The following is a 23,112-nucleotide window of genomic DNA, read 5'->3' on the forward strand; positions in this document are numbered from 1 at the left end:
TGATAATTTCATTAATTTATCCATAGCCAGAAATCATATGCTGTCTCACACCAAAATCACAAATGGCACAAGTCGCCACGCAATATGACAGATAACCTTCATTGTAAACAAAATGAGCTCACTTATTCGAGCCTAAAATCAAAGGACCCAAACCCTTACGACTTAACTCCCCTAAAATAGTAAATCTAGTCGCCTAGAGACCTCAATTGGTGTACAACTAGAGAAAAATAAGAATTAAACTGACAAAGATCACAATCCATGTGACAGGCTACACTAGAGAAAAAGCTAGAATAGGTAGAAGCCCCTAAGTCCACTAGAAAGGCTAGGTAAGAAAACTAAAACAAGAGGTCCAACCAACATGATCACTAGACCTGACCTAAGGACAAAGCCCAAGCACCCAAACCCAAGCACCAGGATCAGCCCAGAACCTTGGCGACCAGCAAAGCACCAGCACCAGGAGCCAAAAACGTCGTCGGAGCCGCCACTGGTAGCCATCAAAGTCACTGTCTCCATTGCACACCGGGTGACCACTCCACCAGCGCACATCGACCCAGCCGAACCAGACTCATCCCGTAGCCATAACCAATCCACACAGCCACCCCACCTGCGTTTGAGCATATCCTCTGCCAAATCGAGATCCCATTATATTGTACCTCTCAAGCTTCCTGCAGTCTCCAAAATCTTCTGATCCCCTCGCCAGCCCGTAACCAAATCGAAATCGACTTGATCACCAAACCGAATCCAGGTCTTGAACACTCAACCAGATGCATCCTAGAAAAAACCAGTCCCGTCCGACCACATGGCGCATACCAGTAAAGTCAGAGGCCCGCTCGGCATGGCGGCTCAGTCAGACGAGCGAGAAAGTCAATTGAAGAAGAGAGTAGATCGCGGAGGCGCGCTAGAGTTTTTGTTTTTAGTTAGAAGTGTTTAAAGCCAATCGACCTTGAAAATTAAGTTTTTTTTATTATAGTCATCTTGATCACCGTCCTTCGGCTTTTTTCCAAAAAAAGTCCTCGCCTTAAGACAATCCTAAACGTCATACTATCAAAGCTCTTCTAGTCCTCTAAATTTGAGAGCTCTCCTTGAGCAAAGATCAAATAGCAAATTAAGCAGTGCTCTCACAGGACATTCTCCAATGACCATAGTCCCACACGCGTCACTCTAGATGTTGCAACAGTGCGTTTTGCATTGGATACTTCTCACACGATCCACCACTCTCCCCTACGTGTCAAATCTTAACGGCTATATCAGGTCGGTGGTCATCCTAGTAGTGGTAGGCCCTCATCCGACCACGACGCTTAAAGTCTCGCTTTTATTGCCTTTCCATCTCAGGCGACCGTTAGGACTCCTCCCCTAAACTCCCAAACAAAACCCCAACACTCTCACTCAGCTTCAGCCTTTGTCTCTAGACCATGACCGTCGCCACCGCAGCCTCAACCCAAACCAAGAAGCTCATGAAGCTCGGCCTCTCTCTTTTCCGATGGGGCTTCAACTCCTCCAAATGGTACTCATTTCACTCTGTGCAAATTGCCCTTTCTGGGTTTCTCTTCTGTTTTTCTGGGGTTGCTTTAAAGTTGTTAAAGTTTGAAACTTTATTAAGCTAAATGGTTCATTCTTGTCTCTCTGCAATCCCCCTTTCTGGGTTTATCTTTAATTTTTCTGGGTTTGCTTTAAAGTTGGTAAAGTTTGAAGCTTTATTGAACTATTTGTGTTTTTCTAATGGGAATGGTGAAACAGCAAAACAGCGGCGAAGATGGCTGTGGCGAGAATAAAGCTGCTGAGGAACAAGAGGCAGGTGGTGGTGAAGCAGATGAGGCGTGACATTGCTTCTCTGCTTCAGAAAGGTGAAGACGCCACTGCTCGTATCCGGGTACTTATCATTTTCATATCTCCAAAATCTAAGTTCAAAGCCTCGTGCTTTTTTGCTTCTGGTTAATTGAGAATTGCCTGAAAAGATTTGCCTTGGATCCCCCAAGTCCCTAACCAAGTGATTAGAACAATTTCCTAATTCTAATGGATGTTCGATTTCTCTCTGTTGTGAGAATCCCGAGATGTTCATGTAGAAAATGAATACCAGAAGCTAAGCTGCATTAGCCTAGTTCCTAAGTAAATATAAGTACCTAGATTAGTGGTCTAAAGATTTGGTTTTTCAGAAATCATTTTACTGAAGTCTCTTGTTTATTATAGTACTCAGAATGATGCTTATGCTTAAATTTGTTATGGGTTCTGAATTTTGAGATGAAACATATGGCTAAGCCCTAAGGTTTGTGATAATGTAATCATGGTTAACATTTTTATGTACTTTGTAGGTTGAACATGTGATTAGAGAACAGAATGTTTTGGCTGCCAATGAGTTCATTGAGCTGTTCTGTGAGTTAATCGTGTCTAGACTTCAAATCATCGCTAAGCAAAGGTAAGGTTATAACAATGTAATATCTTTAGTGCATTTTTCTGGCTGTTAAAGGAGTTATATTTATGTGATGCTGCTCGGATTTGAACAGGGAGTGCCCGGCTGATCTCAAAGAAGGGATTGCTAGCTTAATCTTTGCAACACCAAGGTGCTCTGAGATTCCAGAACTGGTGGCACTAAGGAATATCTTTGAGAAGAAATATGGAAGAGATTTCGTAGCTGCAGCTACTGATTTGCGACCTGGATGTGGTGTGAATCGCATTGTAAGCATGGTCATCCTGTCATACCATTTATTAGAGCAGCCATAGTTTTTTAATTTTTGAGTTGTAGATGTAATCATATTTCTATTCATTGGTTAGTCGCCTGTTGGATGATTGCTGCCTGCTTATGTATTCTTGTAGCTCATTGACAAGCTGTCTGTTAGAACCCCTACGGGTGAAGTAAAGCTGAAAATCATGAAGGAAATAGCGAAGGAATACCAGGTTGATTGGGATACAACAGAATCTGAACAAGAACTTCTCAAACCTCCAGAAGAGACTCTAGTATGTTCATCTCTCTCTGTCTCTCTCACACACAGCACGTACTAGATTCGAGGAATTTCCTGTTTTAAGTCTTCTGTTATTTCTCAGGATGGACCGCGTACTTTTGTTAGTGCTACCAGCTTGCCTGTGACAACCCAATCTTTTGAGTCTAACAAGTCAGAAACCAGGTAACTTGCTTGTTTGTAATTTGTACTCAACACATAAGTAATATAAGCTTGACAGTATGATGATTATTTATTTATTATATCAGGCTTTCTTCCAGTTCGTTGCGCAGAACAAGTGGTGGTGGACAGAGGGAAACCAGGTAGATTTTCGATGATACTTCTCTGTTTTTAATAATTTAACTCCACCCTTTAATCCATTGATTTATAATCCTATGTCTTACAGTTCTACCCGCAGAATGAGTGATGGTGGAGAAAGGGAAACTAGGTAACTTGGTTGTTGTAGTATTGTGCTCATCTCATTAAAATTTATACTCAAATCATAACGTGTATTAATGTGCTCCATCCTACTCTTTTCCAGTTCCTTTCGCAGAACAAGCGGTGGTGGAGAAAGAGAAACCAGGTAAGTTGGCCCATTGCGACAAACTATGAATATTAAATAAATCTGATTGTAATATAAATTCGACAAATTATGAATATTTATTTAATGTATCAGTGTTTCTTCTGGCTCTCTTCACAGAATAAGTGGTGGTGGAGAAAGGGGACATTTGCAATTTGCAGACTCGGCATCAGCTGCCGCAGCAGCTGCAAAATCTGCCAGTGATGCAATGGCGGCTGCACAAGTGGCTGCATTTCTGGCCAACAAAGACTCCAATCGGGCATCTGCTAATGAATTTAAAACCCTTTCGAGCAATTCCACCGGCCAACAAGGACCAGATAGTCCATCTCTTGACTCTTATGACATGGATCATCAATATGAAGCTGAGGGAAAAACACACTGGGCGGAGAGTTTGGACAGGTCATATTCTTCAAACAATGACGTTAACCATGGAGGAGAGGGGAAGAATTTTGTCTATAGAAGATACAGCTACAATGCTGCACCATCAGAAAATTCAGGTATCAAGTTTGATGAATCAGACACCGATGAAGAGATTGAAATGGAAGCACCTCCTAGTGGGAATTATCAAGGGCCGGAGCGTCCTCCACCACCAGTACCTTCGGCAACTGTTAGGCAGGACTCACTTCATCGCGTTCATCCCAAATTGCCTGATTACGATACACTTGCTGCTCGCTTTGATGCCCTTAAGCATCATCACAAATAAACATTTAGTACAAGATTTGCAGCATTTGCTTGTGCATCACTTTTGGTTGCTTGTAAAATTCATATATAGTTACCGGATGCATCACTTTTGGTTGCTTGTATAACTCATATGTTACATGTTGGATGCTTGTCGTTCTACCATGTTGATACTAAATAATACAAATTACAGATTTTGCTTATGCATCAAACCAATTCTATCATGATCACTTATTGTCTTAGTTAACAACTGTATAACATCTCCCCAAGCAGCCAGTTGCATTCTAAGACGATAGACGTCTTTGATTCTGAGCAAAAACACTGCTAATGCATCCAAAGCATGATGGAAAGAATTGAGAGACGCAAGAAAATCATTGTTTAGGCTAGAGAACACAAACCTCCTCTCAGACCCTCATCCAGCTGTTTTCACACAGGTAGTTTTCTGGTTCTCTTACATATGATCTCCCGTTCTAGCAGCATTGCTAAATTCATTACCTATATGATTCAAACTCATTCATATGCACTATCCCCCATCTCTTACCGTTCTAGCAGCATTGCTAAATTCATTACCTATATGATTCAAACCCATTCATACCACTCTGATATCATGAGGAAGCACTGATTTTAAACCCTCAATCATTCAAAACAAGCAAACAATGCAGAATCAACAAGAAATTTAGAACACAATAAATCCAGAAACAAAATCACATTACTTCCAAGTAAATCAGATTCAGAACACAAAAATCCAACATTGCCCAATACTTGAATCTCTATTAACTAGCAACCAGCATTAAGGGTCTTTGAAAAATGACATAAAAATTCAATATAACTAAAGCATTCTTAAACTACTAAGAGTTCTTCATCCTTTCAAAGCTTCTCTACTTCTCAGATGAGTTGGGTCCTCTCTTCTTGCCAAAGCCAACCACTGCAACACATTAACACAACATACAAGGAATCAAAACAGAATCCAAACACGGGTCTCTTACAAATTGTAAATTCCTAAAGACCCATATCAAAAACTAATCCCTAAACTACCACATGGGTTTTCCAAAACTATTAAACCCCAGGTAAACCTAGCTCTATCCTAAAGTTGTAGAAGGGAAATCAGAATAAGATGGTAGTACCAGCGGTGACGAAACGGCGATTGTATTGCATGCGCTTGTGGGCGCGTCCACGGGGCTTCTTCTTCTTGTCCTGCTTGGCCACCTTTGGGGTTTGGCCTCTCACCTTACCAGCACGAGCCAAAGAACCATGAACCTTTCCTGTAATTCACAGAAGCTAAAGTCAATACAAAGAAGAACACAAAACAAGGTAAATGAATTGAACCCCTTTGTGAAATTAGGGTGAGAAAGAGGTATTGAGCTGACCCATGATTGCCTACGAGAGTTTGAGAGAGATGGGAGAGTGGAGCAGTTGCTTGAGATCACGAGCAGAGTGAACGGCGCTGTTGCAATGAGAATAAAAGACTGGAAGCGATTAGGGTTTTAGGGGTATATGGGTCCTGGCGGTGGGTCAATTACTTGGGCTCAATTAGTATGGACTGTTTACTGTTATAAGCCATCTCTTAGGCCCAATGAAAGGATACTCCCATTATGTGGGCTTCACAAATTCTACACATTCAAGTTTCAAAAAGTGTTGAACTTTGAAATTCTTTTAACTTTGTAACGCAAATGTCCTGTGCAACGTTGAAAGATTTGATAAGATGAACGCTGCTTGCAGCAATGCGAGGACCCAATATTATCAAATAGGTCCTTGAAGTTGTTTTTTTTTTAAGTAGGGATGAAAGTAATGGTTTTGTTTTAAAGTCGGAATATTGTTGCTTAAAAGTTGAAATAATTTTTTCTTGAAGTAAAAACGAGATTTTTGTCTTCCAAATAGATTTCTAGTTGTCTGAGTATCTTACAAATGTTAAAAATGAATTCCAAGATCTTATCGCGATAGGAAATTGAATAAACATGACTTTTACCAATACTTGAAATCCGACTTATTTCAGTGTTTAGAATCTCATGATTCAACATCTTGTAAGAGATTTGCGACTAATCAACTTAAATACTTAACCATTGTCCTATGAATCTGTCATACCCAATTCGAATATCATTGAAGTTTTATGATGTATTGAAACTCACTATTGTCTTACAAATTGACAATAATTTCTTCTAGGCTGCTGAGATTGTTACGTGGTAGAGGCCGCGCAACTGGGCATTCTGGATATGAATTATTAAACAGATGAAGTGATTGATAGGGACCATCTATGATAACCAAATAGCAGCAATTATTTAGTGCATGTACCTATTTTCTAATGGGGTTCGTAAATAGTATTGATATGTTTCTCAATCATCACACTAGATATTTGGCGATTCAGATCATGGTCTTCGTGCTTTGGGAAATAGGAATCTTATTTCTTCACCCCAGAATGTTCATGTATTAAATGTACAGATATCACAAGTTGATATCGTGAGGTTAGACTTGCACATCGTAGGACGTATATAGTGATCAGTCATTTGTTTATCTATTTATTTGGTCTCTTTGTTTTTTCTGGGCAGATCAATAATTTTTCATCTTGGATTTTTTTTTTCTTCATGATATTAATTGTTGGTTGATGTTACGTGTCAAGAAGGATGATATAACAGCTTGACTTCTGGTGCTTTATCAATTTCTATGATCATCAGTCCGATTATGTTCTAGAACTTCAAAACTTTGAACCAAGATATTTAAAGGGCCCTTTAAATGAAATTTGCACACCCCATTTTACATTCTACACACCCTTCACGTTTTTTTAATATTTCTCATCATTCACTATATTTATCTTCCAAAACTACCCTTCTCTCTCTCTCTCTCTCTCTCTCTCTCTCTCTCTCTCTCTCTCTCTCTCTCTCTCTCTCTCTCCGATCCGCTCTACACCAAAAACCAGTAACGGCTCTACTTCCAAAACCATTACCACCCTCTCTCCTCCTCCTCCGAGTTTCAATCCTCTAAAACTCGCCCCCAAATCCCTCATTCCACCCAAACCGGCCTCCGCCTCCGAACCCGACCCGTCCGTTACAGAAACCCCAACCCCAGGTCCAAACCCGACCTAATCCCCCACCACCCTCCTCCACCTCGCTTTCAACCAAGACCACACCTGCTTCTCCGCCGCCACTGACTCCGGCTTCCGCGTCTACACCTGCGACCCCTTCTGCCGCTTCCACAGCGACCTCTCCGGTCTACGCGGCGGCGTTGGATTCGTCCAGATGCTCTTCCACTGCCACTACTTCGCCGTCTTCGGCGGCGGACCTGACCCGTTCTGCCCGCCCAACAAGGTCATATCTACAACGATCGCTAGTCCCGCTGCGTCAACGAGCTCTTGTTCCGGTCCGAGGTCAAGTCGATCAGGCTCCGCCGCGACTGCATCGTCATCGTTGTTCTCCACAAGATCTTCGTCTACGATTTCAACACTTTGAAGCTGTTGGATTCGATTGTGACCGTGGAAAACCCTAAGGGACTGTGTTCCGCCCGACGCCAAGCCTCTAATTGACGACTTCTCCCTCACCCTCAACGTCGGCGACCGATGCCTCCTCGTTGGATCCAACGGCGCCGGCAAAACCATGATCCTCAGGATTCTCGGAGGCAAGCACATGGTCGACCCCAGCATGGTCCGGGTTCTGGGTCGCTCGGCTTTCCACGACACCGCTCTCACCGGCTTCGGCGACCTGTCGTACCTAGGTGGAGAGTGGCGGCGTGACGTGGCGTTTGCTGGTTTCGACGTTCCGATAAAGATGGATGTTTGGGCTGATAAATTGATCAACGGGGTGGCTGGGATTGACCCACAAAGGAGAGCTGATCTGATCAAGGTGTTGGATATTGATCTTTCATGGAGGTTGCATATTCATCTCGGTTATGTAATTTTCATTTTTGGACATTGACGAAATGTGTGTGAATGAATTTAGGTGCTTTCGCTTGATGAGATCACGGTGGACCTTGATGTGCTAGCGAGGGCGGACCTGCTCCAGTTCTTGAGGAAGGAATGTGAGGAGCGAGGTGCTATGTTCGTTTCTCAAGCCCCAAATTGGAGAGAGAGAGTCTGAGACTCGGATCGGAGGGAGGGAGAGAGAGAGAGAGAGAGAGAGAGAGAAGGGTAGTTTTGGAAGATAAATATACTGAATAATAAGAAATATTAAAAAAAGGTGAAGGGTGTGTAGAATGTAAAAAGGGGTGTGCAAATTTCACCCCCCCCCCCCCCCTATTTAAATCTTCTTTCCTCCGCATTATGTTGAAAAAAAATTACATAAATACAGGCAGCCCAAATGAACCAGCACTTGACACTCTCCATTGACAAATTTCATAGCTATTGGAGCTACTCTCATTTTGAAAATGGTTTGTAGTCAAATATTGCAATACAATGTGCATGCTAATTAATCACATAGTGTATTGACCAAATAGAAAAAATCTGATATAGTACATAAGGAAAATGATTGTTGGCCTCAATGAAACCTAAGATTTGTGGCCTCAATTCTATGTGTCATGTCATATCACCTAGGTATCATCAGGCCATATCACCTATCTATCAAATCATGTCATATAATTCTTGAAAAAAAGATCATTTTATCCTTCTAAAATCTAATGGCTTTAAATTATTTTGGCTTTTTAAATTTTTTTTTTCATTATACTCATGCTTAGATTTAAAAAAGAAGAAGATCATTTTACATCTTCTTATCCCACTCTTTCTTCTCTCTTTCTCGTTGTCTTTGTTGTTTCACTTGTACACATTCTTCATCTTGTTTGGATGTGAAATAGTTTGGTGACTACTCTAGTAGAATTGGATGATTGGATTTTGAAGTACTATCTTGTACATATCGAAGAGAGCTTTTGAAATCAATATAGTGTTTGCTAAAGATGACCATGGATATTATATTCTTTGATTGAATTTAATACTTATCAAAATTGGAATAAAAATGAGGACTTTCAATTTGTATATTGGGGTTCTGTCAAATTTCAGCATTGGTTTGAAGATTAATGATTCAGCTAAAATAACCCCATATTCACAATGGTTAGATTCAAATAAGAACTTGAATCATCGTTGTTCTAAGGAACTTAATTAGTTTGCATAACCAAAGTCGGCACTGGAGTCGCAGTCTCCAACTCACTGTAAATTTTACGTGATCTACGAGTAGGAGAGAAAAAGGGGGGGGGGGGGGGGGGAGGGAGAGAGAGAGAGAGAGAGAGGAATGAATTTAGCAAAAAATAGAAAACGGTTGTGGAACTTGTGGTGTAAATTTTTATTTTTATTTTTTTCAAATTTTCTAGAAGGACAAAATGGAAAATAAATATTTACAAACATTTGAGGAGGTCCAATATATAAAATGTGGAGATATGAATAGAACCACCATTTATTTAATAAAGACTTGTTAGCTATTTCAAAAATAAAAATGGCTACTACTAACATGGAATATTTTCTTACCTGTTAATTTGGACACACGTATTTTCCAAATTCAATTTATTAATGTTACTTCTTTGGATGAAATTAATCAATATTTGAAAAAGAATGGTTATTTCTTGTTACCTAATTCAATATATTAATGCTAATTGGAAAGAAAAATTATAGGAAGAAATTTAATTAAATGAAGAAAAATATTGGTCAAAGAATTTATAGATCCCTTAAATTAATACATATTTAATAGCTAATATTTTTTTTTATTACCTAATTAAATTCATCAATGTCATTGATTCACCCCGTAACATCTAAAATGATGGAAATTATTCTATGCACCGACGGTGTAAGTGACCCAACCCTTATAAAATAATCTCAACCCTTGATATTTATTATCAACTTTATTTTTAATAAACAAAAAGTGTATTTAATGCAATCTAACCATTCATTTATGTTGGTGCAAGTGCACGGCGGTGCTCTGAATAATCTCTCCTAAAATGAAATATAAAAGGATAAAGTTGGTGTTGCAAGAGTATGATGTGGCAAGATATATAATGTGGAATTGAAAATAAAATTTGTATTTGCTTACATGACATGATACCTAGGATTTGAGACTACAAATCTTAGGCCTCGTTGAGACTCCCTATCATTGCCCTAGTATCAAATCGGAGTGACAAGTGAATCCTATATATATTTCATCTTCTGATCATAAATTTACATCTTGGGGCTACCAAATTAGACAATCGACTTCTAAATTTGTAAAGTCTCTCAAACTCTGCTTTTTTTTTTATTCGTTGTTTGCCATGTACTTACGAAATTTCGATAGAACCCATAGTTTAAAAAAAAAGTAACATATTTAACTTATATCGTATGTCAAACGTGTTTATATAAACTGGACAGATGCTTGGGCATGGGCCAGCTAGTTATTGGGTCTGGGCTTGGGCCTTGGACCTTAACTATTTTACTATTTTAATTTATTTGTTTTCAATTTTATTTAGGCATGGCTTATTGCCAGCAAGAAGTCCCTATTCTTTTTTGGTAGGGAGATATGGGTTTTGTCCCGGTATGCACACTCAGTGTGCCTTGTCTGTCCTAACGAGGCGGCGAGCTATTTACTTAATCAAATGGACGCAACCTCCTAGTGGCATGATGAAATTGAGTGTCACCAGATTTATTTCCGTGCGGCAACATAGTGGGAAAGTTGTGCTTTTTGTAATGATGCTTATTCGTGATAGAGTTATCTTTCCGGTATGTCACTGCTATGTGAAAGCAAATGGAGTAACCATTGATGTACTCTTTGCTAATTGGTGCTTACTAGAATACATAGATTTTGTAGAGAATTCTGATATTATTTCGGGATACTCTTTTTATGCTTATTGTAATCTGGGGTTCAGGTTCTATATCCCCCCATGTATTCTGCAATTTCATTAATCAAGACTTGAGGGCAGCCGCACCAGCCCCGTTTCAAAAAAAACTGGACAGATGCTCCTATAAGTTTTTGGTTTGTAGATCAAATGAGTGAAACAGAACTCTACTTGGAAATAACAAATGTACAGATAATCTATATAGATTTCACAAAGAACTCAGAATATCTGACCAAAAAAATAAAAATCACATTCCATTGATCTCATATTCTATTCCAACAAGAGACCAATAGACTTGTTTTTCTTGCTTTCTTCTGGGTCCAATAAAGTCAAAAGACGCAAAACTCAAACGAACACATATATTGACTAGGTTGCACACCCCTTGAAAGCTGCAGCTCCCATATTTCGTTTTGCTGCCTTTTCTAATCTCACACCTCCAAAAACACCACATGGTATATTTTTACAGAATATAAATATAAGCCTAATGAGGTGTGGCCTCTTTGGTTCTTTCTGCTTAGGAGCAATAGGTTGACCAAGTCCTACTCCATTATGAGATTAAACCTAAATCCCGACCCATAATTACTATTACCAAACAATGAGCTCAAATTCTTATATGAAACTTTACGAATATTGCAAAAAGCAAGAAAAAATTAACTAGCAGCCACTTTTGCCCGTCAAACAAATGCTTTTAATAGTCCCCAACTAATTCTGATAGTCATAGAAAGCAGTCTAAATCGAACCAAGTAGAGTTCACAATAAGACCCACTCTGCAATTTCCAACCTACTTCGTATTTGGATTTTTATTTTTTTTTCTTCACCTATATATAGTCCCCATGTGGGTGTTCCAACCAAGACACAGAGTTAGAGCTTAAAGAGCAGGAATCCCACATCGGAGACAGCAACCATGAGTAACGAAGCAAATGAGATCAGTTCAGCTCCAATAACACCTCGGCCGGTGGCTCCTAAGCCTCCGGTGGCGTCTCAACAACAGCCGCCAGTGTCTTGTCCACCTTCCCAGTACAACTCTCCTTCTCTCTCCCGGTCACCGCTGCTCGAAGCTGCGGTGCCGGCTGCCAACCATCATGGAGGAGAAGAAGGCGAAGGCGCCGGTGCAATAGTTCCGAGCAAGACCCCGAAGGGAGCTAGAACTCCACTGGGGATAAGAACCCCGAGGATGTCTTTGACTCCGAGGTTCCTCACTCCATTGGGTAGCCCGGTAAGGAAGGCCCTCAGGGCTACAAGGCTTGACCCTGAGGATGCCTGGCTACCCATCACCGAGTCCAGAAATGGCAACAAGTACTACGCTGCGTTTCACACTCTCTGCTCCGGTATTGGTATCCAAGCTTTGGTGCTTCCGGTGGCCTTCACTATCCTCGGCTGGTAAGCCCATCATTAATATTGTTATGTTGTTAGATTGTTATTCGATCCGAACTGTGCATTCACACAGATTGATAGTCCGATGATATAACTGAGAAACTTTCCGGCCATCTTCTCAACCTTTTTTTCGCTTTGATTTTTCAGGACATGGGGAATAATCTGTTTGACCATAGCATTCATATGGCAACTCTACACCCTCTATCTCCTTGTTCATCTCCACGAAAACATCGAAACTGGAGTCCGGTACAGCAGGTACATGCAACTCTTCAGTCTCACGTTCGGCGATCGAATCGCAAATCTGCTAGGGCTATTCCCTATCATGTACCTCTCCGGCGGTACCTGTGTGGCCTTAATCGTCATTGGTGGATCGACCTCGAAACTCTTCTTCCAGATCGTCTGTGGGGCAACCTGCACTGCCAAGCCATTGACGACCGTTGAATGGTACTTGGTGTTTACGTGTTGCGCTGTGATGTTTTCCCTGTTGCCTAACTTGAACTCCATTGCTGGGGTTTCTTTGATTGGTGCAATCACTGCTGTTGGGTACTGTACCCTGATGTGGGTGGTATCTATAACTGAGGGTAGGCTTCCCGGTGTATCCTATGATCCCATTAGGGCAGGGACCAAAGTTGCAAGAGTGTTTGATGTGTTGAATGCCCTTGGAATCATCGCTTTCGCATTCAGAGGCCACAATCTTATCCTTGAGATTCAGGTAAATTATCGGTCACTTATATGCTAATCACTATTCAATGCTTTTTAATATTGTGAGAAAAACTTTGTATACATTCAAACATTTATTTTGTAATTAACCACTCGTACCTAACTAATTAAATGGTTTTCAAAGTCTATGCATCAGTTTTTTTTGGAGAGAAATTTTCTAACAGCAAGTCCTGGGTTTTGGATTTACCAAATGAAGAGAGAGACATCGTATTGCTTTCACAAATTGACAATCTTGACCAGTTGAACATATCGTATGAATCGAAACCCAACTGTCAAAACTATAGAAAATGAGAGGTTGCTTAGACACTGTCGTTTGATGCAGTGAAATTCTAATTGAGTAGTAATACTATAAGGGTTTTAATTGCACATAGTTTTTAAATTACTACCCACCATGACCAATCATGATTTTTATTTGTTTATACTATACTCTATTAGCTTTACATAATTAAATTATCTAACTAAATTCTGGACTCCTATCACATTCATAATGTTCCTATTATATGTAGGGTATTACAATAATATATATTGTTGTAACATGCACTCTACTTTTAAATGCTTATCTTTAAAGACTCCAAATGTTAAAATCAGACGGAGGAATTTACCTTTAGTCCATCAAATCACAAAAGAAAATTAAGAATACAAGAATGGGGCCTCTAGCGTCACTGATTATGATCATCACCATCACTTAGGTTTACAGCTTTTAAAACTTTTAGAATTATTCATTCAATCATAGACTTAACTTTATGAATTTATGTTATGTGTTGCAGGCCACCATGCCTTCTAGTGAGAAACATCCCTCACATGTGCCAATGTGGAGAGGTGTCAAGGTGTCCTACACACTCATTGCTGCTTGCTTATACCCCATTGCCATTGGTGGTTACTGGGCCTATGGTCACTTGGTAAGCATCTAAACCTAACCTAGTACCGGATATCTGGAATGTTATGATCATACATATCTAACTTTGTTTTAATTTGATAGATTCCGAAAGACGGAGGAATGCTCGCTGCCATTTATGGGTTCCATTCAAAAGATGTGTCGCAGTTCATTTTGGGACTAATGAGCTTGTTCGTGGTTGTAAACGCCGTGAGCTCATTCCAAATCTACGGGATGCCCATGTTTGACCACATGGAGTCGAAATACACTAGCCGAAAGAAGCAGCCATTGCCGTGGTGGCTTAGGTGCATTGGGAGAGCCATGTTCGGATTCGGGTGCTTCTTCATGGCTGTGGCAATCCCATTCTTGGGAAGTGTTGCCGGATTGATTGGAGGAATCGCATTGCCGGTGACATTGGTGTACCCATGTTGGATGTGGCTCAAGGTCAAGAAGCCGAAGAAGTACGGCGTAAGTTGGTGGGTCAACTGGGTTCTTGGGGTCTTGGGAATGGGTCTTACTGGGCTTCTGATTGCAGCTGGACTCTATGTTGTTATTGACACTGGTATTAAAGTCAGTTTCTTCAAGCCTGATCACAAATAAGGCAACAAAACAGGTTTCATTATATGGGGGTCAAGTTGCTCTTATTAATTCGTTTGATTGATCCTTGTGAAAAAGAAAAATGTTATTTACAGTTGTAGTGGTTTGCTGCTCTGCTGCTGGCTTCTGAGCTTCAAAGGAAAAGAAAAGAATCACAATTATATATACAGTATTTTTTGTTCTTTTTGGCATGAGAATGTTGTAATTTGACATTATAGAATCTTTTAGGTGTGTAATAACAATTTTAGTGGAAATTTCATATTGAATCTTCAATCTCTCTCTCGATCTTTCTGTATAATCTCCAATAAAAAAGTTGCATACATCTTTCTTAAACTCCCAACAAAAATAGGATAAACAAAAGCATCGAATGGGTAGTGAGGGGTCCTTTCCGGTTTCCCGGTAGGACGGGGAAAAGAAGAAGGTTGGGGGTGACTAGACAGCTTTCTAGAACTCGACTTTTATAAAGCTTTAGTATGTAATTTGAACGTTGAAAGTAGTATTAGCCTGACTACAATGTGGAGCATTGACAATGTGATACAGATTCCAAATGAGATGGATCAGAAGTCTTTCTGACCTACAGCCTTTGTTCTCTACAATCAAACTCCGGCTCTGAACTCTAACCCAAAAGGGTTCACGAAACTCAAACATGGCGGCACAAGTTGCTACGGCATCTAGCTCATGCCTTTTTCAACGACAAGGTCTGAGAAAGTGGCTCGAAGTTGATGGTCTGACATGAGGAGCCTGGACCAGAAGGTCAACCAGTGTGGCCGCACAAAAACTGTGCTCTTTATTTTGTCAAACTTGCTCAGAGAAAGTAACGTGAGCTCGAGAAGCTCAGAATTTTCAACTACTTGGTAAGATACATTGTCAGATGGTAGATGAATTCTACCAACCAGTAGTCAAAAAGTAAAACTCATTGGCGTAATGGATCTAGACCAGACGCATTGAAGTAAAAGTGTAAAACCTACTTTGGCTTCCATACAAATATAGTAATGTACAATCTTTGTGAACTTACACTAATAAGGACCCTATTGACACTATGTTTACCGATCGTATTGTGGTAGATCTCAACTAGATGATGGAAGTGTCTGCGGAGTCCACAGCATTATTTCGAGGTGTCACTTTGAGTGCCTTGATATGATTTGGAACTTTGGTTCCATCCCAGCATTATTTCGAGATATAACTTTAGAGGGCCTTGGTATGATTCGACACCTAAGAGATGTGATAGGGACACTCGTGAAGGTTTGACACACACGCATCAATACATTTTCTTTATTGAAATTCTCATGTACTATAATCTTAGTACAACATGAATTTTATGAGTTTCTCCAAGTAACAGACTGCAAAAATTTGGAGAATGAATTCAGTATTAATGGGAATTGTTCTCTGCTGTATAAACTGGCACAAGCATTTTGAATCTTTCACCCAGCAATGACCATGAGGTCAAAAACCGACTGTATAACAATTAACAAGCCTAAAGATCTAGCCTCTAATGAAGTACAAACTATCAGCCCTCAACCAGTTTCAACCCAAACTTCGATGGTTGCCATATTTCGGGGCTATCTAAACAAATAAATGCAGATATGCCTCCGGATGGAGCTCTGAATAAACATCAGGTGAAAGAAAAAATAATAAAAATTAATGATACAATTTCAGTGTCAGCAACAACGACATGTTGCAACATCCGTACATGTGTAAGGTCTTGATTTTTCTTCAAGTTCCAGAGCTGTTGGTAATGATTCCAATCTGTATTTACTGCTTGGAAGACAGCAAAACTCGTATAAATTTCTGCATGCTCCTTTACTGAAAGGATAAACTCTTTCAGGTATTCCCCTGTCGACCACAACAAAGTAAAAAAGCAATCAGAATCTAAAGCAAGAAGGTCAAATATCTTAATTCACATATTATTACACTCTATGCAGCCAAGTCTCTTCAGATAACCTTTATACTAAAGTAACACATGATACTACATATTTCAATACACCACCACTAGCAATCTAATAGTTATTTCTTTTCTTTTTTTTGGTCAGTAGTTACTTTCATTATATAGCATTACCAAAGTTAAAGCGAAGAAGAGAACAAGTGGAGAAAACTAACCTTAAATATGTGATCCGTCTACGTCTTACAAGCTCATAGGTAGTTTGATTGGTCAGAATAAGATAGCTGCCGGAAATTTTTTTTTAAAAAAAAGTCATGTCTTCAGTTATGCTTTTCATGTAAATGACTATTCATTATGGTAGTACTCGGTTAAATATAAACAGATTACCTGTGAAAAAGTAACAAGAGGAGGAGAAAGATCAGGGAAATCGATAAGGTAACCAACAGCACAATCATGATTGCATCCTTCCACCTGACAATCAAAAAGTTTGAATAAGAACTTGGATTGATTGAGGACGCAAATTACAATTGAAAAGAAAACCCTAAATCGCCAAATCAAAATTTAATAACTGAAAACCACAAGGGACACAAATATTTAATCGATGGTTTTTTTCTTTTTCTCTTGAATGTTTTATGGTGTGATTATAAGAACACCATATCTCATAGGCGACATCACAATGGTAGGGTCAATATTTAAATCATTCTGATGAAATAAGACCTGAAAGAAGATGCCATACCAAGCGCTTAATATATTACTCTTCAGGTATGTGATATACTGGATGCCAGTCCAGAGGCACAATGCAGTCTCTTCACAAATGTACCACCTAGAACATATAGATCAAACTACATATAAGTACTTCATTGCTACTTTTAAGTTTGAAATGTATGTATAAAACTTGGCTATTTCAATCGGTAGAACTTAAGGACATAGATTAATTGTTTAAGGGTTTATGAACCGAAAAAACAAAATTTTCAAAAAGAGCATGACAAGTAACAGAAAACTATATATGACTGTAGGATTTCGTAAATGTTTAGACCAACTGACAAGCAGCGTACTTCAACCAAATTTAAACTAAAAATCTGTAAATAATAAATGCATTTGAAAATAACATGATTCAATATGAATGTTCCTTTTCATAAAATTACATTAAACATACTTGGAGAAAAGAATACAGATGTTAATCAAGCAATTGCAATATTATACATATGTGCAATGCTAAACTCAACAACTGGTACTCATCTTAGCTTATCACACCACAAACAAAAGATATTTCCAGCCTGTTGCTGACATTAGAACTTAAGAATGCAAATTACAATAACCAAGTTTCTTATTAGTACCATATTGTACTCACCAAAATTTACAATGATTACCCACACCAATGCATGTTCCAAGCCAAACACAATGGTGATCAAACTGAAGAACACATCTGTCACAATCATGACAATGCTTTGATCTCGGAGGCTGCATACAAGTCACAGTCAGAGCCAAGGTACATGATCATGAACTTTGCACTATATTAAGATAACAAATCATCAGAGTAATAGCAGAGGTAGATGTGAGATTCCCTTTCCACTAAACTTCTGCAAGGAAAGGGCGATAATACATGATTGTCTTTCTGCATAAGCTGTAACATACTAAAGCTGGGGGAGTGTGACATGTAGTTACGGCAACAATCTTGTTTGCTAAGCGCCATATTATTTTGAATGTTTCAATGTCTCTCGTGGTTCAAGCTCATTTGACTGAATATTTTGTAAAGATACTTGTCCAGGAGAAAAAGGAGGAAAGTGATTTAGGTCGATAACAACAGAGAAGAATCTTTTGCTAGTTCTTCTCGGATGGAAAGCTGACACTTGAATGCTAGTCTAAGAACACAGGTTTTCATGCCAAGCTGCTTAGCAAGAAATAGATATTCAGGCACTCTTATAATGCCACTGAACATAAGAAGATATTGCAGTACTAGAATCTTAACTTATGGAAAAAATAAATAAATAAAATTGGAACGCGATTTATTACACTTGTATTTATAATATCTGCAGTGTCGTGCAACATTGTAATTGCTTGGACTGTTTGGACAGCAAGAAACAATGGTATTTTCAGGAGATGTTAGGAGGAGGATTTTCTTTGGGGAGGAACAGATCTCATCCTCCATAGAAACATTTTGGGAACATTCCCTTTGGTTTGACCTACTTTGATGGCTTACTGAAGAGGGTGCTATATTATGGGGTTTCTGCTGTTAGTCTTATGAACCTGTTATCTTTCTTTCCTACTATCTTTTACTTTCTTATGAAATTTTTATTTTTGCTTGATAAATTTTTGATGGCAAGAGATCTAAACTAAATAAATGTACAAAATAAAAAAGTAAAACTAAGACGGTACCTGCTCAACATTACAGTAGGAGCAAGTCAAACTTCTGCAATAAGGAAAAAGAAGCAATCAATAAAAACACTTGTGATATAGCCAAACTTTAAACTAAAATAAGAGCGCTTTTACTTGACTGTCTTCATTTGATATTGAATTCAAGAGAAATTGGAATTCGAAATAAATCAACTAACAAATTGATCACCGTAAACTATAAGGCACTAATTATGTTTGTATTGCAAAAGATTATGAACTTAAAGATAAGACATCACCAAGTCTGGCAGAAAATAGGCATAAACTGTACCCAGTGATACAAGACGGAGAGCTAAAGACAAGCATTTAGACACTTTAAGCCACTTTGGCATAAAAACCAGAAAGGATGAGTGGGAGCCCTCTTAGCCTTCCTCCCTTTACAACTAATTATCTTTTGTTTTAATTTAGTGTTTCATGCATTTAAACAACATATTAAGAATAGGAAAACAAATTACTTGCAAGTATCAGTAAATAATGGATCTTTTAGCCAACCTATACAACACATTAAGAATACGATTTATCAGTCATTTCATCTATCTCAATAAAGACATGATGCAAACTAATGAAGGTTAACAAATAGTAATCAAAACTACTCTTAAGTCTATAACTGAGCAGAATCAACCATCCAAGAGATATATGGAAAGATGAACAAGTTTAGCTTTAACATTTTAACTAGAAGAGCTCAATCAATCACATGATATACTGCCTACCTAACAGATGTTCCGGGAGGATACAAGTCCAACACAAGTTTGCTCCAAGGTGTTCCACTATCTTTAAGAAGAGGTCTTCCCAACTGACTGCCTTCCACTGTCACAACCACGCTTCCTTTGCTTGAAGCAGGCTGTCTTTGCTTAAACATTATCAATATTAAAATATGAAAGTAAGATGACATCAACGAATTAATTCGCTTCAGAGTTTTGAGTTTGATATCTACTATGTCTGTCACATGCAAAAAGAGAAATAAGGGAAATAAAGGACAAAAACGCTTACTTTGATACTGTTGCTGTCTTTCTAAATATTGAATTCACCTCATTCACTGTCCTCATTGCATCAATGACATAGCTAAAGACATAGATAAAAAAGAAAAGAAGAAGAAATGAGCTGAAACTGGAATACAATCACATGAAGTTTTCTGATTTACATTGACAACTGAGGCAGCACAAGTGCAATTAGATTTACCCAGGAGAAGAGCCGGAAGTAACGAAGTATTGAACCAATGTAATGACAAAAAGAGCCAAATATGCTCCTGTATACCTGAAAAAGGATAGAATAGAAAGACAAAGAAATAAGAAAGATGAAGCATGATGGAAAAACACTCATAGAGCAATTCAAATATGATGACCCGGTTAGTTGTGCCCTTCAAGTACATTCATTTTTCACATTTCATAAGTTCCACCGATTTGTTTGTGATTATAAGTTGCCTGCTTTTATACACAACCCAATGCATACATTGCTGAATAACAAGCTCTGCCTTATCTGTTAAACTTATGCTACACCATTTGAAACCCATCTGTGCATACATGTTAAAGTTAACTTCCTGGTCCTAAATTCAGAGTTCAATTTACATGTCTTTCCACTTCGATACAACTGGAACAGGGGATATCCATTTAGAGTAACCCAGTTGCACAAATAGGCTATACTTTCCACTCCACAATCTGACATGCAATTAAAACACAAAATAAACAGAGTAAAGAAGAACTAGCATACCATGGTTCTCTTTTAGTCTTCTCTATCAAACCTCCATCAAACAGAAAAAGAACACCAGCATATATCAGATGCAGCATCACCAATGCAACTTTTAAACCCAGAGCAGACCTCCGAGCTAAACCCACCAACCAAAAACAAAAAGGAACAGTATTCCCATGTAAGAAAAAAGTCAAGCTCTACCTAACAAACAACACTAACAAAAAGAAACGATCTTTGGCTCAATTGGGATTCAACAGAACTAAGTAACAGTAAAGATTAAGTTTTTAATTTCTGGGTTTATGACAAATCCAATAAGGGTATTGAAGAAAAAGCTCACCGGGATCGGAGAGGCAAGGAAGACACCGGCAGTACCGGTGGACTGCTCCACCTGACGAGTCTCGGAGAGACCGGCAAACGTTTAAGATCGTCATCAAAGGAATTGAAAAAAATGAGAAACTGTTTGCATCAGTGTTATTTGAAGCACTGGTCTTTTTTTTTCCGGGAAAGTGTTTTGTTTTCGCTCGCAAAATTGAGGGTTCTGGATAGAAGTGATGGATTTGGATTAGAAAGAAGAAAAAACCCAAGTCTGGTTAAACTGCCATAGCCTATGAGGCTACGGGAAGAAGGGTTTGGATTTGGTTTCGGGTTTGGATTGAAATTTTTCAAAGACAGATGGAAATTCTGGACGCGTCACTCTGTCAAACACTTCGATATCACGATGATGTTCTAGTTTTATTTTTATTTTTTGAGGTGAAAAAAAGAAAAGAATAAAAAACAAAAGAATAAAAAACAAAAGGAGAAACTTTAATTTTTTTTTTTTTTACTACTTTACCAAAAGTACGAGATACTAGATTCACTATTTTACGAGGCAAATGTCATTGAAAATCTTATTTATGTTGATCTTAACCTACTTTTATGTTGTTTGTTTATGAACATGTCTTTAAATATACTACAAAGATTTAGAAAGAAAAAAAAAACTACAAGTGAATAATAATAAATGTCACAAAATGAAAACTATAAAACACTATAATTATTTTCTTAGAGCATCTTTAGCGGACTCTCTATTTTGACTCTTTAGCTAAAGATGGTATGTAAGAAAAAAGTCAAGCTTTACCAAAAATACGAGATACTAGATTCACTATTCTACGAGGCAAATGTCACTGAAAATCTTATTTATAATTTATGTTGATCTTAACCTATTTTTACATGGTTTGTTTATGAACATGTCTTTAAATATATTATAAAAATTTAGAAGGTAAAGAGAAATACAAGTGAATAATAAGTGTCACAAAATGAAAACTAAAAAAATACGATAAACACTTTTCTGAAATAACTATATTGCTACGGTGAATTTTGAGAAGTGCAAGCTTTCATCCCTACAACATCAGTCATACCAAATTGAACCCAAACGAGCATCATCAACCATGCACTACTACTGGAGACTGAATAACTTCTCAATGACCCTTTAAAAAACGACAAAAGAAAAAAACTCTCAATGCAAAAAGAGACAACAATGAACTCTTACTAGTTCTTTCATTCTCTGTTGTATTTAAATTAAATGAGGTTTACAATAAGCTTAAAGTTGATTAAAAAAAATGTTGTTAGAAAATTTTGTTAACAATTCAAGACCAAGTGATTACAATGGTATTTCTCTCTATAATCGTGGACAAAGTGATGTTGTTTCCTTTTTTTTCTTGGCATACAAGATGGAGAACAATGGTAGTGTGAATACATGAATCACGAGCTGGGAAATAAACAACACAGATGAAACTCATTGAAAATTTAGTTGATGCCTAATTTTTCTTCCCGATCAAAAAAAGAAGACCTGTCATTCTTAACCGCCCAGCTTCCACGGTTCGCATTATTCCGCCAAATAAGTTAGTTAGTCATAGCTGTACCTACAGGTCTTTTGGGGTGCACTCCGGCCACCTAACTATGATATACTACTCAAACAATCACCACGACCCTTGCAACCTTAATTACCAGTGCTGATACGAGCTTCACCAATCGTTCAATTGCAATCTCACTTCTATTCTCATAACCTCAAGCATCAGTACCACTGTTATGTACACACTGGACCATTCTATTATTAATTTGATCGATCATCACGTAATTAACCTTAAAGTAGAGCGATAAGCACATTTTACATTTTTACGTAGACGGTTGAACTTAGGCCTCATCAAAAAACCCGCGGATCAAGTGGGCCGATGGAGGCCCGCCGGCCCTAAGGGCTAAAAGCCCGGCCCGGCCCGGCCCGTTAAAAAGCCCGCGAAAATCCGCCTTGGTGGGTAGTGGGCCGGCCCGCCAAAAGCCTACAAAAACCCGGTCCGGCCCGCCAAAGACCCTCTAAGCCCGTAAAATATTATACACACACACACACATATAGATTTATATTTTTGTGTGTGTGTGTGTGTTATATATATATAGATATATATATATATTGAGATATATATATATATATATATGTGTGTGTGTGTGTGTGTGTGGGGGGGGAAGTTCTTATACTTCTATATAGAATGTGTGCATTAGTGCATATATATATTCTACATATCGGTTGACCAATTCGATCGCATTCTAAAATATGATGAAATTGGCTAAATTTTTTACCACACTCATAATTTATTGTAAT

At 38.5% G+C, this 23,112-nt stretch overlaps 5 protein-coding genes across 5 annotated transcripts; 3 read left to right on the top strand and 2 right to left on the bottom strand.

Annotated features, from left to right (window-relative positions):
* Nucleotides 1-1,319: 1,319 nt before the first annotated feature.
* LOC112188395 lies at nt 1,320-5,021 on the top strand. The gene is made up of 10 exons (XM_024327501.2): nt 1,320-1,504; nt 1,738-1,870; nt 2,310-2,413; nt 2,502-2,673; nt 2,812-2,952; nt 3,040-3,119; nt 3,203-3,256; nt 3,340-3,381; nt 3,475-3,516; nt 3,634-5,021. Exons 1-10 carry the CDS (start codon nt 1,413-1,415, stop codon nt 4,214-4,216), a joined length of 1,443 nt encoding a protein of 480 aa, XP_024183269.1. The 5' UTR covers nt 1,320-1,412; the 3' UTR covers nt 4,217-5,021.
* Nucleotides 4,883-5,718, bottom strand: LOC112189407 (40S ribosomal protein S30). The gene is made up of 3 exons (XM_024328743.2): nt 5,559-5,718; nt 5,316-5,453; nt 4,883-5,116 (listed from the first exon to the last, which is right to left on the bottom strand). The coding sequence occupies exons 1-3, from the start codon at nt 5,560-5,562 to the stop codon at nt 5,070-5,072; spliced, it is 189 nt and encodes a 62-aa protein (XP_024184511.1). The 5' UTR covers nt 5,563-5,718; the 3' UTR covers nt 4,883-5,069.
* Nucleotides 5,719-7,421: 1,703 nt separating this feature from the next.
* LOC112183674 (ABC transporter I family member 20-like) lies at nt 7,422-8,290 on the top strand. Its single transcript, XM_024322032.2, is given in 2 exon segments — nt 7,422-7,588; nt 7,670-8,290. Coding segments are annotated over 2 exon segments (753 nt in total). The 3' UTR covers nt 8,256-8,290.
* A 3,509-nt stretch (nt 8,291-11,799) lies between these two features.
* LOC112187798 (lysine histidine transporter-like 8) lies at nt 11,800-14,804 on the top strand. Its single transcript, XM_024326733.2, has 4 exons — nt 11,800-12,342; nt 12,484-13,048; nt 13,824-13,955; nt 14,036-14,804. Exons 1-4 carry the CDS (start codon nt 11,867-11,869, stop codon nt 14,528-14,530), a joined length of 1,668 nt encoding a protein of 555 aa, XP_024182501.1. The 5' UTR covers nt 11,800-11,866; the 3' UTR covers nt 14,531-14,804.
* Nucleotides 14,805-15,880: 1,076 nt separating this feature from the next.
* Nucleotides 15,881-21,196, bottom strand: LOC112187212 (protein S-acyltransferase 10). Its single transcript, XM_024325907.2, has 11 exons — nt 20,821-21,196; nt 20,505-20,619; nt 19,977-20,051; nt 19,788-19,859; nt 19,508-19,642; nt 18,783-18,816; nt 17,758-17,867; nt 17,143-17,229; nt 16,794-16,877; nt 16,625-16,690; nt 15,881-16,360 (listed from the first exon to the last, which is right to left on the bottom strand). Exons 1-11 carry the CDS (start codon nt 20,912-20,914, stop codon nt 16,186-16,188), a joined length of 1,047 nt encoding a protein of 348 aa, XP_024181675.1. The 5' UTR covers nt 20,915-21,196; the 3' UTR covers nt 15,881-16,185.
* Nucleotides 21,197-23,112: the final 1,916 nt, after the last annotated feature.

Source organism: Rosa chinensis, chromosome 2, assembly GCF_002994745.2.
Source record: "Rosa chinensis cultivar Old Blush chromosome 2, RchiOBHm-V2, whole genome shotgun sequence".
In the NCBI taxonomy this organism is placed as follows: Eukaryota; Viridiplantae; Streptophyta; class Magnoliopsida; order Rosales; family Rosaceae; genus Rosa; species Rosa chinensis.